The 16,341-nt window shown below is 35.2% G+C and overlaps 1 protein-coding gene across 1 annotated transcript in view; it reads right to left on the bottom strand.

Annotated features, from left to right (window-relative positions):
* Positions 1-2,095: 2,095 nt before the first annotated feature.
* Positions 2,096-16,341, bottom strand: part of PDE10A (phosphodiesterase 10A) — a gene marked incomplete at both ends in the record, with an annotated part of 155,867 nt that continues 141,621 nt past the window's right edge. Inside the window, 5 exons of the mRNA XM_079550801.1 lie at positions 2,096-2,213; positions 6,377-6,465; positions 9,639-9,719; positions 12,205-12,316; positions 14,676-14,848. Coding sequence (XP_079406927.1) covers positions 2,096-2,213; positions 6,377-6,465; positions 9,639-9,719; positions 12,205-12,316; positions 14,676-14,848 — 573 coding nt within the window. The remainder of the gene's footprint in view (positions 2,214-6,376; positions 6,466-9,638; positions 9,720-12,204; positions 12,317-14,675; positions 14,849-16,341) is intronic.

Raw genomic sequence — 16,341 nt, 5'->3', positions numbered from 1 at the left:
ACTTCAATGTGAATTAGGAACCATTCACTACATCTCAAGTACTTAGCAGACAAAAGACTGCATCTGCAAGATTTCATTAAAGCAGAACTGCTAAGGAGTAAAGAAGAGGACACAGTACGAGATACTGTCCTACGTCGTTGTTTCCTGCCTTTTTTATTACTCAAATTAATTTACTGTGGTTAACAGTGAATTTCTGCTCTTAGAATTGGTTACACAACTGAAAAGAACTATGGGGCTGCTGCTAGGTAACCTGTATTAAACAAATGATATAATTTAATATTGAATTTCCAATCTCTGGGATATCTATGTACTGCAAAGGCTTAGGTGCATTTATACATTATGTGATTATGCATCTTATGCATCACATACTGTACACACGTACATACACTGGTATGTGCTCGACCATAACAGAAGGCAAAACTCAAAGAGTTCAAGTCACCAAAATGAAACCCAGAAGATGGCATGCTAATTAGAACAATACAGCTCAAGAGACGTGAGAAGAGAACTTACGTTCTGTCTTTGTCGCTACTATTAACAGTTACACAAATGGATGTGTTATCACAGAATCACCACAAGAGTGTTTTATCTGTGAAAAAGCACATAATGCAGTATGGGCTGTACGTGAAACGTATACAAAGATCGTGTTGCGACCTACCGTGTGGATCAATACGAAGATTTTTTTCATTATTTTCAAGAGAAAGATGAAGGCAAAATAAGTGTTTCTTGAAACGTACTCTGTACAATTGCACTAAGTTCAAAAGAGTGGCATTAAATGTAAGGTCCTAAAGTCTGTGCATAAAATATTAAGGCTGAAGCCTAACTGAAGCACAGAACTGTAAACACAGTATTTTAGAGTAGTTTTCTCCTGTCAGCTATTCTTTTGCTGAGAAAGGCAGTTCCAAGTCTTGACATTTTGCTGAACTAAGGGAAAAAAAGCAAACAAAAAAGGGAAAAGCTTCCCAATTTCACTCATCTTAGGATGGGGGAAAGAGCAGTAGAAGACATGCAGTGTTACTGTGCAACACAAAAGCTAGTCTATACAAAAACTTTTTTTGATTTATTGTGATGGTACCACAGTTCCTCTTCTGAGGCTTGACTTTTCTGACAGGGCTTTTGTTTCCAGCAGATAGCATACTTCAGGTATGTTTCTAATACCTTTTAGAATATAACTCAGCAGGTAGAAATAAATATGTTGACTTTAGTTATCGGTAAGCTAGGCAAGGAAAAATCTTTGCTGTCACATTTACATTTTAATCTGAGGCTTCTGCCCCTATGGATACGAAAACTCCAACCAGAACTATGCCTATATTGCTTTCCGCATTGGAAATAAACATCCAGCAATTCCAGTGTTTAAAGGGAGGAGTTGTCTAGTTCTTTACGTTTGCCTCGTGGGTGACAATTTGCATCATGAACTTCATGAAGTACTGTAAACCTTGAATCTGAATGTTGTTTTCCTTTTGTTTGCAGCAAGAGAATTCACCATAACCTTAGCATGAATTATAGTCTCCAAGGATTCTGCTGGAGTTCAAACTGATTACAAGTAGATCACACATAAACATTCACAATAGCAATGTGTATATTGTTCTATTTATAGCCAAGAACTCCCAAGTGACACTGGTGTTAAAGCCAGCCACAGTACAATATAATAAAAGTACCATTGAAACCCTTACTAGAAAGATACAATTTAGAAGTACCCCCTAAGATTTTTCCCCCCATCAGTTTTAAATTAAGGCCTCAGCAATGCAGCCCATGAGTTAAGGCCAGTCTTTTATTTTCACAAGTTGCTAGTTCTCTTTTAATAGCTGATTGCAAAACATCTGGGTGTCATTTTCCCTCTGTTCATGTTGTGTCACTGGTGTACATCAGGAGATTGGCTGCCAGAGTCATTTAGCTGAGGCAACACCATGGGTGTTACCTTCATAGGCAGATTTGCTTCCTAGTTAGCATTTTGTAGCTTTTCTTTTTCCTTTGTCAAATAAAAACAAAACAAAACATAAACAAAAACAAACAAACAAAACAAAACAACAAAACAAAACAAAAACAAAACAACTCCCAAATGGATTCTTTCAGGGTTAAAGCAATCTGTTGCTGCTGTTCAGTCATCAGTCTTCACAGGAAGTGAATCTGAGGTTCCAGGAGCAATGGACTGGGAAGTAATCCATATAGAGGCTTCTTCACCTCTCGTTACTTTCTCCCACTGGTTGAGATTGTCCCTGGAGATAAAAAAAAAAAAAGTCAAGAGAGGCAAACACTTTAAGTTGAATGAGATTTCTTACTAATAATATTCTCTGCTATACTATACTTTGTGATGTAGCTTCATGAATAAAAGTGCTAGTATGTCACTAAGCTTTTATCATTATATTCTTTCATCCCTTGTCTTAAGTTATCTCATTTTATAATCCTGTGTGGATAGCATACTTGTTGACCTATATAAGCCTATAGTTCTGAGCTAGAGGTTAGCACCTGTTTCTATTACAGTTCCATAGCTCTCCTGGCTGCAAAGGAAACCCAGCTGGAGCCATGTCTACACAGACTCTGAAGCAGCAGTCTGTAGGCACTACAGAGATTGGAACTCCTGCCGGGAAACTTCTTTCACTGGAAACCACAGAAGCGCATTAAGTCTTCTGAAACATCTGCACAGGGGTTGCCTGACAGTGTGTAAGATGTTGTATACCAACATCATAGAATGCAGTTACTGCAGTGGTGATATACCTGTCAATCTGTTACAACAAAAGAATACCTCTTCCTTGAGACAGATTTTGTTTTCATGGTCTTATAGCCTGACAAAATCCCAAGTCCAGATTTTAGTTTGCAAGCAATAAAGTACTGAGAAATTTTGCTGGTAGAATTCTAATGATACAAAGGGATTATAGACACATAATCTTTCTTGGTGCACACTAGTATCACTCCTGTGACTTGAAAGGCTATGTTAATGATAAACAACATTAACCATACTTTGCAACCTATGTACCAAATCTAGCATTCAGTTTTTACACGCAGAGAAAAGGAGAGCAATCTCAGCTGTTCCAGGTTTATAACATTAGGAATCTAGTTACTAAAACAATGGTACTTAGATGTTTTCAGTAAACAAACAGGATGGTAAACCTATGAAGGTCCTATATGCTGTAAGCCATGTTATTGCATTACATTTGAATTTATACGGTAGAGCTCTCACTATCTTTATGACACAGCTTTGCTGAAACAATTGATAAAAAACAGCAAATTATGAACTGGGAACACAGCAAACAAACAAGAGAAAACGTTGCATTTTCTGGCAATGGGGAAAGGAAGGATCTAAGGAAGTCTACCAAAGAAAGCTGGTGCCCTCTAGGGGAACACCTATATCATTTTCTGCAAGCACATTTCAACCTGTTCTTCCTTTGCTCCAGGTCAACTGGAAGACATGGAACCAGTACAAATATAACACTGAAGCTCAGCTAATACAAAAATATAAATACTAAAGATTAGAAAAATTCAACTGTCACTATTTCTAGTTCCCTTTCCCAAACTGGGAAGTAATGAGAAGAACTGCAGCTAAAGTATGTGTAAATTGTATCTATTTCAGCAACAAATCAGAAACCTGTAGGCACATGGAAAACTATTTAAAAATATTTGGTTCAGTTTAAAAGAAAAATCACTTTCCCTAAATATATGTAGATCGCTTCAAAAAATAATGCCTCCGTTTTATTCCCATGGGAACTACAAAAGCCACATGGAGCACAATCACATTATTCGACAGAGAAAATTCTCAGCTACAAAACACTATTTTTCAACCTAGTCACTATCAGCAATGAATTTACACCAGCAATGAACAACAGCCTGCATGCTACGGTTGTAAAAATCTGCACGGTCAACAGACCCTGACTTGCCTTTCATGTCACTGTTGCCACTGGTGAGACACTACCCATCACCTTACTGCACTCACATTTACTGTTTGGTCTCCATAAACATTCAGCAAGTGTCAATTAATGTCAGTGGGCGCCACTTTTTCCACATGGAGGAATTGATTTACACACCTTTGCTTCATAAGCACTTCCACGTCAGATGCCATTTTGTCAGATTTTCCCTCTGCTACCATCAGTTGCATGGCAACAACACGTAATGGAATATTGGTGGGAAGTTTCAACCTCTAAGGCCACACCAACAACTGCCTCTCACAACCGTGCACCAACATAATAACACAGGAAGCATTACTTTCAGAGCAACTCCCATACTATTATGGATTTGTCAGTTTAGTAAGCCTAGTGAGCATGCAGGATAAAAAACACCCATGTGAGTTATTTTGGGCAGTACAACTCGGATGGTAGCTTTGATACACAGTGAATATATATATACTAAGAAATATTTTCAACAAGGAAATAAATACATTATACATATAATAGAGTAATTTAAAAAGTGGAAGAAATCATCAGACAAGATAAAGATTCTTAGATACTGTTTTACCTTAGACAAATCAGTGACTGATTTTTTAAATTTTTTTTATTATTATTATTTTAAGATGCACATAGTACATTTCATTTGCCTTCATGCTCCCATTGAAGTTCTGGCTCCTATATGCCTGGAATAAATGCCCAGAGGCTCTCAAAATAAAGATCTTGATGCTGATATGCTGCTTTGGCTGTTTTTGTTGCTATCATTTGCAATGGTGTCTGTGTTCCAAGTGACTCAAGGACAGGGCAGCATAAACACTGTGTTTCAAGAAAAAGCTCTGCTAGTGAAGAAGTGATATCAAAATTGGCCCAGTCAGCAGCTGAGGCAATATCAAAGAGGAGTAAGGCTGCTTTCTTCTCACCATTTACCTCCCAAAAATGTGCAGTGCAAAATCAGCTATTTGAAAAACTGGACTAACCCTGCAATAACATACGTTTCAGTAATGAACAAGTGTAACTTCACTCTGTATTCTTGAATTTCTAGTCTACAGCTCCAAATCTGAATTCTCAACGCTTCTACCTAAACCTTCTCGAACAGATCACTTCACGTGGATGTGTAGAAGAGCAATTCACTTCTAAAACTATCAGACTCTCATCATAGGATCTTATGGCAGGGAATAGATTTTCAGGAAGCTCTTTTGAAAATCTTATGAAGTCTTATGAAAGTCTTATGAAAACCAAACTTCATCCCTGCATCCATCAGTTCTGCAATTCAATTTTATGTCTCTCCAGTTGTGTATTGAAAGATGGACGGCCAAGTTCTACAACCCACTTTTGAAACTGTCTCACTTGGATGCATTGCTGGAAATCAAAAGTTACAAGTCTTCCAAGAACCCTGCTCTCAAAAACGATGCTATGCAGTCTCAAACACTCACCTTAGCTTCTCGGCCTCATTTCTCATAAGACAAATAACAATGCTTACTTATGAGTAAATATACTGACAGGTTTATGCAAATGTTTCTACAGTAAATATAAACCCATTTTTAAGACCTCTTATTTGACTGTGCTAGTAACAAAACTTTCCTAATATCCATAAATTTCCTAATATGAGTTTTTTTCATTAATATGAAGAATTATAATTTTAAAACCCCAGCTGTGGGCTAGGACATCTTCCACTAGAAGTTAGAACGTTAAACGCATATACAGTGGTTCTAGTAAGAACATAGGGAAACATGACTTCTCCTGGCACGCGACTAAAAATTGCTGGCATTCTAACAACTGCTTTTTCTTAGAGAATACAGATTAACCTGAAATGCAAATATTTTTATGCAGCATACTGTTCAACAGAAGTTTTGTCAGTGAAGATTGTCATGGTCTCAGATAGAACTACTGGACTACCTACAAAGAGATCTATCATCATTCCAGAGTAGAAGAAGCCAATTGTCCTCTCCCTTCAGAAGACCCCAAACTACGTTCTTGCTGATTGGAAGGACAAGTCTACATCTGCCTTCCTGACATCCCCTTATGCTCCAAGTTACTGACTATTCTAAGTTGAGGCACTCTTTTTCTGTTTCCTAACAGCAATATTCAGATACAAAATCAAATGACATGGAAAAACTATTTTTTTAATGAAATAGAATTCTTGTCCTCTGCCAATCTTATTGGTATCATGTTGAAGTAAAAATGACACAGAGTGAAATTGCTCTGAACCACATGAGATAGAGATACATAATCATTGAACCTGTTCTTTTCTGAATGCTCAAGCACATTTTAATCAGTTGTGTCTGTAGATCTGCGTTGGACAGTCCCAGTCAGCAGTTACTGCCTCTGGGCTTCTACATAAATTACATGAAATTCTACATAAATTAATATGAGAAATAAATCCCCATTTATCTGCATGCAAATTCCCAAATTAAAAGTGTGTATTTCTAGAAAAACTAGCAGAGCATGTTTGCTTTTTCTTTAACCAAGCTACCTGCTATGCAAAACCTTACACATTTACTCACCTGCATGCTCGGAGTAGTGGCCCAGTTGGAGGAAAGATTTGTGCAAGTGTGGTGTAACATGGGATGGCTACAGCATTGTAGAATCCAATCTGTGAAAAACAGCAATGAACAAAAATTAAATGTTGCCAAATTAAAACTCTGAATGTTAACAGCCGACTAGAGCAAAGACATTGACTGCTTATTTAATTACTGCTTATGTTAGGAATTAACACACATCTCACCTTATTATCCAAAGACTTTAAAATGAAACACTAATAGTGAAGAGTCTAATAATTGTAAGTTGCTTGCTTGCCTCTCTATAATGGTTAATATGTCTGTTTCAGATAGGATTTTCTACAAGATCTTTTACTCTCAATTGATTTAACTGATTTTTCTCAGGATCTGTCTGGCATTTTGGTGGCATTAGTGACAGAAATATATTCATGTGATAAAAAAAAAAAAAAAACAAACAAAAAAAACAAAAAACCCAACACATTTAAAAAGCAGGAAAGTTGCTCAGGATTTCCAAAATATGATTGAGATCTGGATTTTTCTGATGTCTTCTAGAGTATGTATTTCACAGCTTAATTTACCTGAAATGCTACAGGCTTTGCACCCTTGTGAAGTTCCTGTTTTCTTTTCATGTATGCAGTTGAGTGACATATTTTTACTAGTATCATACAAACGTACTCAGAGAATGAGCACATTGTCAATGATATATATGATTAATGTAGGCTTACCATCCTATGACTGCTACCATGCTACAGTTGATTTATCATGCAATGTGGGTATTTTTAGAAATACTACTCTTATAATCAAAGATGACAGTTAAAATTCAAATTCACTATAACATCATTCATTTATTCTAGATTCTCATGATAGTCACTATAGTGCACCAAGTTTCCTTTCTTAGAATTTTAAATGCTTTGCGGTGATATGACATGCTGTACTGCAACCAAAACATTTGATTAAAAAAAATTATTTTAATAGTTTAAATATTGGTTCTTTTTCAGAAATCAAAGTAAGTCTTGTCCTTGTTGTCTTTACCTCCATCAATACAAAGATTCTACCCACACTACTATGTAAACAGTCCATTTTGTACTTAAAAAAGAGACATTTTTCTGACCTAAGAACCTCTGTCAGATTTAAAGTAATTACAGTGTAACTGATAGAAAGAAACTGCATTAGGCCAGAAGGCAAGGCTTGTCTGTTCATCATCATGTCTGTTCATCTTAAAAGAAATAGTTTTCTGTTTTGCATACTGCATTGCTTTCATCCTATGAGTTTTGGGATTTTTTTTTCATCTGAGTTTTTTTGGTTCTTGGGTTGCTAAGGGAGCTAGTTTCATTTTACTGGAAAACAGCAGATTGCTCCATATCTGGCAAAAAAATCATGAGTGGGATGATAGGTACAGTCACACTGTAGACTTCTCAATGAGAAGTGTGCTGCCACTGCAAAATGTGAAAGACATCAACCAAACTAAATAAATTTACAGTATGTTCCAACCAATCTTCTTTTTGTAGCTCTAGTATTTGAAACGAGGCATCTTTTTTTGAAGCCCTGACTTGCTATTGTCTCTTTCACTGTGCATACTAAATATATTTATAGCTTTGACAGCTGGATGTTTAACATTCACACTGAAGCATTTTAAATATGAAATCACTCCTAATATTTTAATTCTTCCATAAAAGTAAACTTCTTATTTTCAATCTTAATAAATAAATTTCTGAGCAAAGTTTTGAATGGTTGGAGTTTTTTAGGTCACTGCATAGTTTTGACATTTCTATTCTCCTCAAAGACTTCAAAACTGTCAGGTTGTGAAGATGAGAGACATTCATGGATCCAGTAGAAGCCAAGAAAATACCCTTCGAGTGTGATATCTTGGTATGACCACAAACACTGCTTAATTCTCAAGCCAGGAGCAAAAAAAGAGGGTGATGGGATCCTTACTGAGTCAGGAATAAATCCTCACTGCAGGCTCTACAGTAGGAAGACATCAAACTCAGAGACCCTAAGTGAGTTGTACTTAAAAGGACAAGAAGAGCACAACAGAGGCTGACTGATCTAAGTACTCAAGAGAGAGAAAATGCCAACTACAAAGTAGTTTCATCAAAGATAAGTATTTGAGGCATAATTATTTTTTCAGAGATTGCATGTTTATACAAACCCTCTTTTCTTAAACATAATTGTCATTTAAATAAGGTGTTAATGCTTTAATTAAAATCCACATAAAAATACAGGATTCTAAACTCATTAATACTTTCTGTTAGAGCCTAAGGAAACGGATGATAAAGCTTCATTAAATTCTTCTGCCTCTGCAGGAACACAGGCATGGTTACTTTCACTGAACTATGTTCTCAATCTCACATTTTGTTGTAACACTGTTGTGAGATACAGAAGCTACAGCTGCACACTCAAGTTAGTTTTTAACTATTGATTTATCTTGAAGACAGTCTTTAATCCACATGCCTTTCTTTAATGCCAGTGAACACATGAACTTATTCACACATTAAAATGGCATGATATATTAAATATCTGACCATAAGCTGGAAGAGTAACACTTGCCTTTTCAAATCTGTGGCCAGTATTCACAGTTCTCTAACTTGTCATAAATTTAGTCTTTTGGGTTTTTGATACTTCTTAAAATTTTGATTGTACATATGAGACTACCATTCCTTAGTATTATTTTTTTAACCTTCTTTTACCGACTTTACCATACAGGGAAGAACATAATGTATCCAAAAGTTTCTCAAGTTTTCAAATATACAATTTTGCCAGAGGCCTGTTACCTATTCACAGAGCTTTTGTTAAGAGGAATGAGAGAATGGCAAGATAAGAATGGAAGGTAAGAAGACAACATTGCTGCAATGGGAATTATGAGAACAAAAAGAGCACTAATATATAACCAGAAGAAAGACGTCAATTTTTCTTACTGAAACTGCATGATCATTTCCATGTCAGAAATATCGGCTATATCATGTTTAAATCATTCCTTAAGCCTTATTATTATAAAGGAAGTACAGTTATATTGTATAGTAACTTGAGACAGAAGCAGAAAGCATTTTGTTAATTCAGTAACATCTCTGAAAACAAATTTTCTGCTGCCACTTAACAAAAGCAACATCCTATTTTGTGTACAAAGCATAGAATTTAGCAACCCACATACCTTGGAATAAAATGCAACATTTGTTAATACATAAAATGTTTTTTAATACATCTTTTTTTTTTTTTTTTTTTTTTAAACACTATGAAACAAGTATCATTTTACAGAGAGAGTTCATACTTGACCCTGAGGGACTTCATCCTTCTTGTCTCTGTCCATCATAGGAATGGGTTGAATACCTGTCTTTTTCATTTCATCGCCCTGGAGAAAAGAGATGAGCAAAACAAAATTTAAAAGTACTAAGATCAGAAATACTTCCCATTTCCTATTGCATGTGGATCTGAAAATCCAGAATTTAAAATAATGCAAGCTATCAGAATTACTCAATCTCAAAAAAATGCTTAAGGTGAGGATCTATTTTTTTGACTCAATGTACTCATATTTTCCTTCTTTGCAAAGGCCTATCCATAATAAGGATGGAAGGAAGAAAACAAGACCAAATAAATCAGATTTACCTATTCTACTCATAGATATTCTCACCTTTGAAAATGTTACCTGTTTAAAGCACTATAATACAATTACCAGTACAACACAACTCACCTATCCAAGGAAAAGCTGATTGAGGAAGATGAATTTACAATGTACCCTCTTTGTCAACAAACCAATTTCTTTGACCAAAGATGAGGAGCATGTTTTGATAAAATTGCATGCCAAGCAGCCTTCTTAAGTACATTAATGCATCTATGCGCATAAGAAGGGTACTCTGAGAACAGCAATAATTCAAAGACCAGATCTTTGTTGTGTGGAAAAAAGAAACAACAAACTACCTCTTCCTATTTCATCCATTACTAACCATCAAAGTCAGCTCTGAGGAAAAAAAATGAAGAAAGTTCAGAATTATGTTCATTATGTTCATTATTCTATTTTGAAAGAAAAAGGTATCCAAAAATCACAGAATTGTTTAGATTTAAAAGGAACTCTTCGGATCAACCGGTCCATTCCATTTACACACTCCAGACTAAGTCACTGACAGCAAGTTTTACAGGACTTTGCATTTGGATTTTGAATATTCCCAATGATGGAGGTAACACAACTACTTCAGGGGACCACTGCCAGTGGCTGACAATCCGCATAGCAAAAAAAAGTGTTTTCTTTTCTTTAGTTGGAACACAAATACTAGAAATACAAGTTTTCTTGCATTCAATACATGTAAACATATATATTAAACACTGCTAGACAAAGGATGCTATAAAAATACTACCTATATCCTCATAGTTATGAATATGATCACAAAGAATGTTAAAGAAATCCCAATTAATTTTTCTTGTATCTTGCAGAACAGATACAGAAATAGAATGACTTACAATACATTACTTAGAAAACACTGAAGAAAGATTAGTGACTGCCTAGTGTCTCATATTCCACCAAAAAAATCACAGCAGACATAATCTATTAGGAAGAAATTCTTTACTGTGAGGGTGGTGAGACACTGGAACAGGATTCCAAGAGAGGCTGAGGATTGTCTCCTTCCTGAAATTATTAAAGATCAGACTTATTTTTTAAGTCTTGAAAACCAAACACGTTGAAGTCTGTAATTAGTGAGAGATATCAACAGAATTCCTCCATTATATCGCTAACAAGAACATTCATTTGCCAGTGTTGACATTCCAGAAACAAACTTGATTCTTGAGCTTATAAAGTTTACACTTCACAGATATTTTTGTAATCTGAGTTGATCATAACTAAAGGAACTAGAATTTTTAAATACAGAAAAACCACAAACACATGCAATGCATATCTTTAATTCCATAATTAGCATGCACAAGGCAAGACAAAAACCTCCATATTACATGCATACAGCAACAACTCCATGGGCCTGATTTCAATTTTATGCCTATATAAGATCGAAAGAAACCCACTGAATTCTGCTGACTTCCACACGACACATAACAGAAAAGAGCAAAACTTTATGATACGTGTGCAATAACAGCTTTGAAAAAAGACTATATATTCTAAAACTACATAGTTCAACTCTATGCAACACCCCCATTTTTTTCCTGATATCCCCAAAGTTGTTACTTTTGCACTTTAAAACATAAACAATTAGAATATTTAATCCTGGACAAAAGAAATGTTAGAGATTATATCTTTATTTATGGACACAATTACTTTAGCACAGCTCAATGTCATGTTTCAATTCTCAATACACCTTATCTGTGGAGTGATTTTCAATATACTAAAAATCAGCTTGCCTTCTCTGAGGCCCAGTTGTTGATCTGGCTCACAAATTTCCAAACACTGAGATCAGAAAAAAAATTAAGGTTTGTCAAATTTGCTTTAGCACTTCTTGGATTCATATTGTAGCTTTATCAGAGTGTGTTTTAAGGCAGCTGGCCTGGAAGCTGTTTTCATATTTTGGATTTCTCTCCAGAAATAGGTCCTTCACCTTAAACTCAAAACAAGGTAGAGATTTTCTTGTATATTCTGTTGCTAAGTCAATGTATGTTAGAATATACTTCCCAAATTCATTTTTAACAGAAAGAAAAATTACTGCTTGAAAATTAGAAAGCTAATTTAGATCTTCATAAAGAGTCTAAATAAATTAAAAAAAAAAAGAACAAAAGCATGCGTCAAAGAACAGCCTTTAATATGTTAAGATATCTGTGGCAAATTTCTTGTTTTTAATTTTCCTCCCAAATATTTTCATTTGTAAATAGAGGAAATAAAACAAAAGAAACATACATACCTCAGCCCAGAACTCAGCATATATGTCATTGGCTGTCAGTCTGGTAACTGGCCACAGTTTTGTTACAGAACACAAATCACAAGCAGTCATCATCAGTCCAATCACTCTGTCTCTAGAATAAAATAACAGTAAACTAAGTTTGGTAAAGGCTTAATTACCATATTCCAAGTTTCTATTTTCCCTTCCTCAGTTCCATCTGCAATAAGGTAAAAACACTACAAAATATTTCCCACCTTCTTTCCTTCTCCACTTATGATCTATTAGTAAGGCATCACAAAAATTGTATATTCTCTATAATGTCACAATATTTATTGCAACCAGAATTCACAGACTATCCTCCATATAATTACATTCATAGGAATGTACACAAGAATGCCTGTTAAGAAACTGCTACACCTTCCTCATTTTCTGAAAATGAAGTACAAGTCTATAGAAAGAAAGACAGCATATCCTGTTGCTGTATTTCTTTCCATTTTTTCAAGTGAAATGAACACATATTCCAAAAAGGGGAAACACTAGTTCTAAGTCTCTCTCAAGGAGCTCCATTTACAGGTAAGCTCTCACTTCTTCCTTCGCTTCTTCTCAAAAGTATTTTGTCAATGTTCCTACTTCTGGCAACAGCTAGTGTCTGGATTGTTTAACTCAATTTCTGTCTGAAAAAATTACTCAAGATCTGTCTTAGAAAACATTGGATCAGATGTAGTTGATCTAAATGCAAGCTCTGCTAAAGAAATATTGGAGCTATAGAAAGTGAGGTCTCCACAACAGCCCCAATACTGAAGTCATCAGAGTACAGCTAAGCCGCTTTAAAAGTTGCTGCTTTACTGGAATGAATTCCACACCCAACAGAACAAGATTTCCACACATCACTCTGTCCTCTACACTGACTAGCCTCTTCACAGACTAATTGAACAAGATCCACAGGACTGTGAAGCTTATTGGCGTAAAACACACAAAATTTTTTAAAACTATTTTCTAACACTTGTCTTCTATTCCTTAGATATACAGTGCTTAAGTCTAAGTTGTATAAAGAAAACTGTCACACAAATGAATTAATTAATGTGATTTCCAACTTCTGGAGTAGTTAAGATGGCACTTAAGGACTGCATCTTTGTCAATGTGCGTTACACGTAAAGAACAAATAATTTGCTAACTTTCACACCAATATGACAGCAGTCATAGAAGCTGTGTGAACAGACTTGTTACCATAGAAAATGCACATCTTCACAATATAATTAATAGATAAATGACAAACTATAATTTCCCTGCATTATAATGAGGATTAATCACACACATAAATGCCAAGTTTAGCAATCTAGTGTGCATGACTTCTTTTGCTCTAAGATAGAAACTAAAAGGCACAGATTATTTAGCTGTATTACAAACTAATGTCATATTACAGGGTGTATGATTTTGCACTGAATATGCTCTAAGGGAACAGGTAGGATAAAAAATATAATAGAATATTCAATCATAGTCTAAAAGGTTGCCTATTCAAAATTTATAACCCCGAAGTTCAATATTCATCATAAGCTTTATTTTGAAGTTATCAGGACCTATTCTACTATACCTTTGTCTTTTTTGAGATACTGATGTTTTTTCAAGCTCAATTAACTTCAGTTTCATACTGTGAGTTAAGCTTTTAATAAAAGCACTTCCAACAGTGTTGTGATAATTTATTAAAAACTACTGCCAAAACTTGTAAAATCCCTCAGATAGTTAAAGGAGATCCAAGCATTGAAGCTCCTTTCAAAAGGAAATCAGAAATATGACTTAATATCTTGCTGTATCACCTTTCTAATTTTGCTGTGCCTTAGTTCAAGACAAGATCCATCGATTTTCCAGTACAGCAGCAATGAAGGGAGTATGGTAGTGCTGTATGAACATTTTAATCAACCTTGTTATGGGACATATCTGTCATTCAGGATATACTATGTTCCGTTTTTATGGATAAAAAGAGCTATGCATACACGAACATCAATATATGCACATATTTTGTGTAGTTTTAAAACTTAGGGCTATCTTAATTCACAAAGAATAAAATACAGTTCTCTCTTGTTTCTCTGTTTGGCTTGGATTTCTTCTAGAGTCAACTGGTTCATCAAGTCAGAATGTTATGTGAAATCAGCAGCTGAGCTGGCAATTAAATTATGTTTTGGGTTTGTTAGTGCTTTATGGAGAAGCTAAAAGATTTTTTTCCCATCCAATGATTAAGTAAAAATAACTTTGCTTCTAGTAGGGAACAATCTTTCAAAAAACATGCTTAAAAATAAAATAAAAATAAAAAAAAGAGGAATGATACAACAAATAACATAATTATTGCACTTCATTTTTCTCCCACCAATTAACTGCCTGTGCACTATCTTTCTACTGCTGATAAGCTGTTAGTGAACTAGGCAGAAGAAATCCAAATGAAATAACGTGCACCAGGTTTAACGCCCTGATGAACTAATTCTGGTCTGTCGCTTTACCTGTGTGCTTGGTTCTTAAGGTTTAATGCTCCTGCCTGATGTAGTTCTTCGAGCTGTTTTCTATTTCCAAAATACAGGGCAAGGTCCGTGGCGATGATGGCTTTCCGGATGATCTCAAGTACTTGCTCATATTCACTGGAGCTCAGATTGGAAAAGACATTGTGCCCTTCCAGCTATGAAAAAGTAAAAAACCAATAAAAAGCACAAGCTCTAATTCTGAGATGATTTCAGTCTTTATTTCACCAGACAGATTACAACAGTTTTACAACCAATAACAATTTTTGTTGCAAATTCCCATTTTCATCTTCGCTTTTTAAATGGTCTCATGAAACTATGACTAAACCACTGATTTGATTTTGGGACTGCTCCTTCTGAAGCCTGAAGATATTAATAGAGAAAAATGCTAGATTTTTTCTGCTACAGTATTTCCTAATAGTATAAGCCCGGGAACTTGTGATTTAATCCTGATCCAGAGTATTTCATTGCCAAGCTGGTAAAACGAATGCCTGATTCACTTTGAAGAACCACTTTTGATATTGCATAACAAGTACTACAGACAATGAAATAGCCAAGTTAATGCTCTAAGATAATCTTGGTTTCAGAAAGTTGCAAATGAAATGTGCCTACAATTATTGCATTTACTGATAAAATGTTCTCTTTAGAAGTAAGCTTAATTACAGAGGAAAAAAAAACCTGCTTTATTCAACCTTAAGTTGACTGACTTACAAACTAAAGAAAACATTTTGCACTATGGAGGCTCTGGCAACATACCGCTGTCATTTCTTTTCAGTTTCCACTATATATTATTTCACTTTTAACTGACAATATCCATGTACTGTGACTGTTCACAGCTTCGTATCACATTTTAAGTCAAGTCAACAGCGTTCACTTTTTCTAAGCTTTTGAAAGCAACTTGTCAAAAGTCTTCCCTACTGTTGAGAGGAAACACAGAAATACAAAAGAATGAGCCAGTCGTGTCAAGGTGTGGACATTCACAAATACAAAATATGATTAAAATATATCAAATGCAGATGTGTTTTGACATTTAATTGGCATTCGAGTTGAAGCTCATCAAATGTTTCCCCAACTTGTCAAGCATTTACATAATTTGTTCAAAATAATTCCTCTGTGGCACAAATAGACTTGGTTTCTTTCACCATTCAGAACATAAATGTCATTTTCCAACATTTTTTACTTGGACAAGAAGATTTGTTCTGAATAACAAATAGAAAATGCAGTCTATCTGTCTTTCTTAATGCACCTTTGACAGCTGTCTGAGCCGCAGTACACAATGTTAAAAAAAAAAAAAATTCAGAACACGTTAACCCACCATCAACAGTTTGGGACAAGGAAATGACTACTATTTATTTTCATGATTTGGGGTTTTGGAGTTTTCCTCCCCAGATGTGCTACCTAATCCATAAGTACACAGTATGTGCCTTGAAACTTAAATTATGCTAGACTTGGGTCTATGACTTTTATCTAGGCTTTAGAAACTGTGACATGGGGAAGACCACTGTGACAGCTCCTGTTCATTGTACTAGAAAACACTGTTGTCATTAAGTACAAATGAAAGCTGCTGGTTCTGAGCATGCTATATAGGCTTTTGCATAGTACATGTAAAGTATAGCTCCTAAGAATTTATTCCTTCCCCATTGAGCAAGAG

This window comes from Tetrao urogallus, assembly GCF_951394365.1.
Source record: "Tetrao urogallus genome assembly, chromosome: 2".
Classification (NCBI taxonomy): domain Eukaryota; kingdom Metazoa; phylum Chordata; class Aves; order Galliformes; family Phasianidae; genus Tetrao; species Tetrao urogallus.
This window is presented reverse-complemented; position numbering and strand designations above follow the sequence as displayed.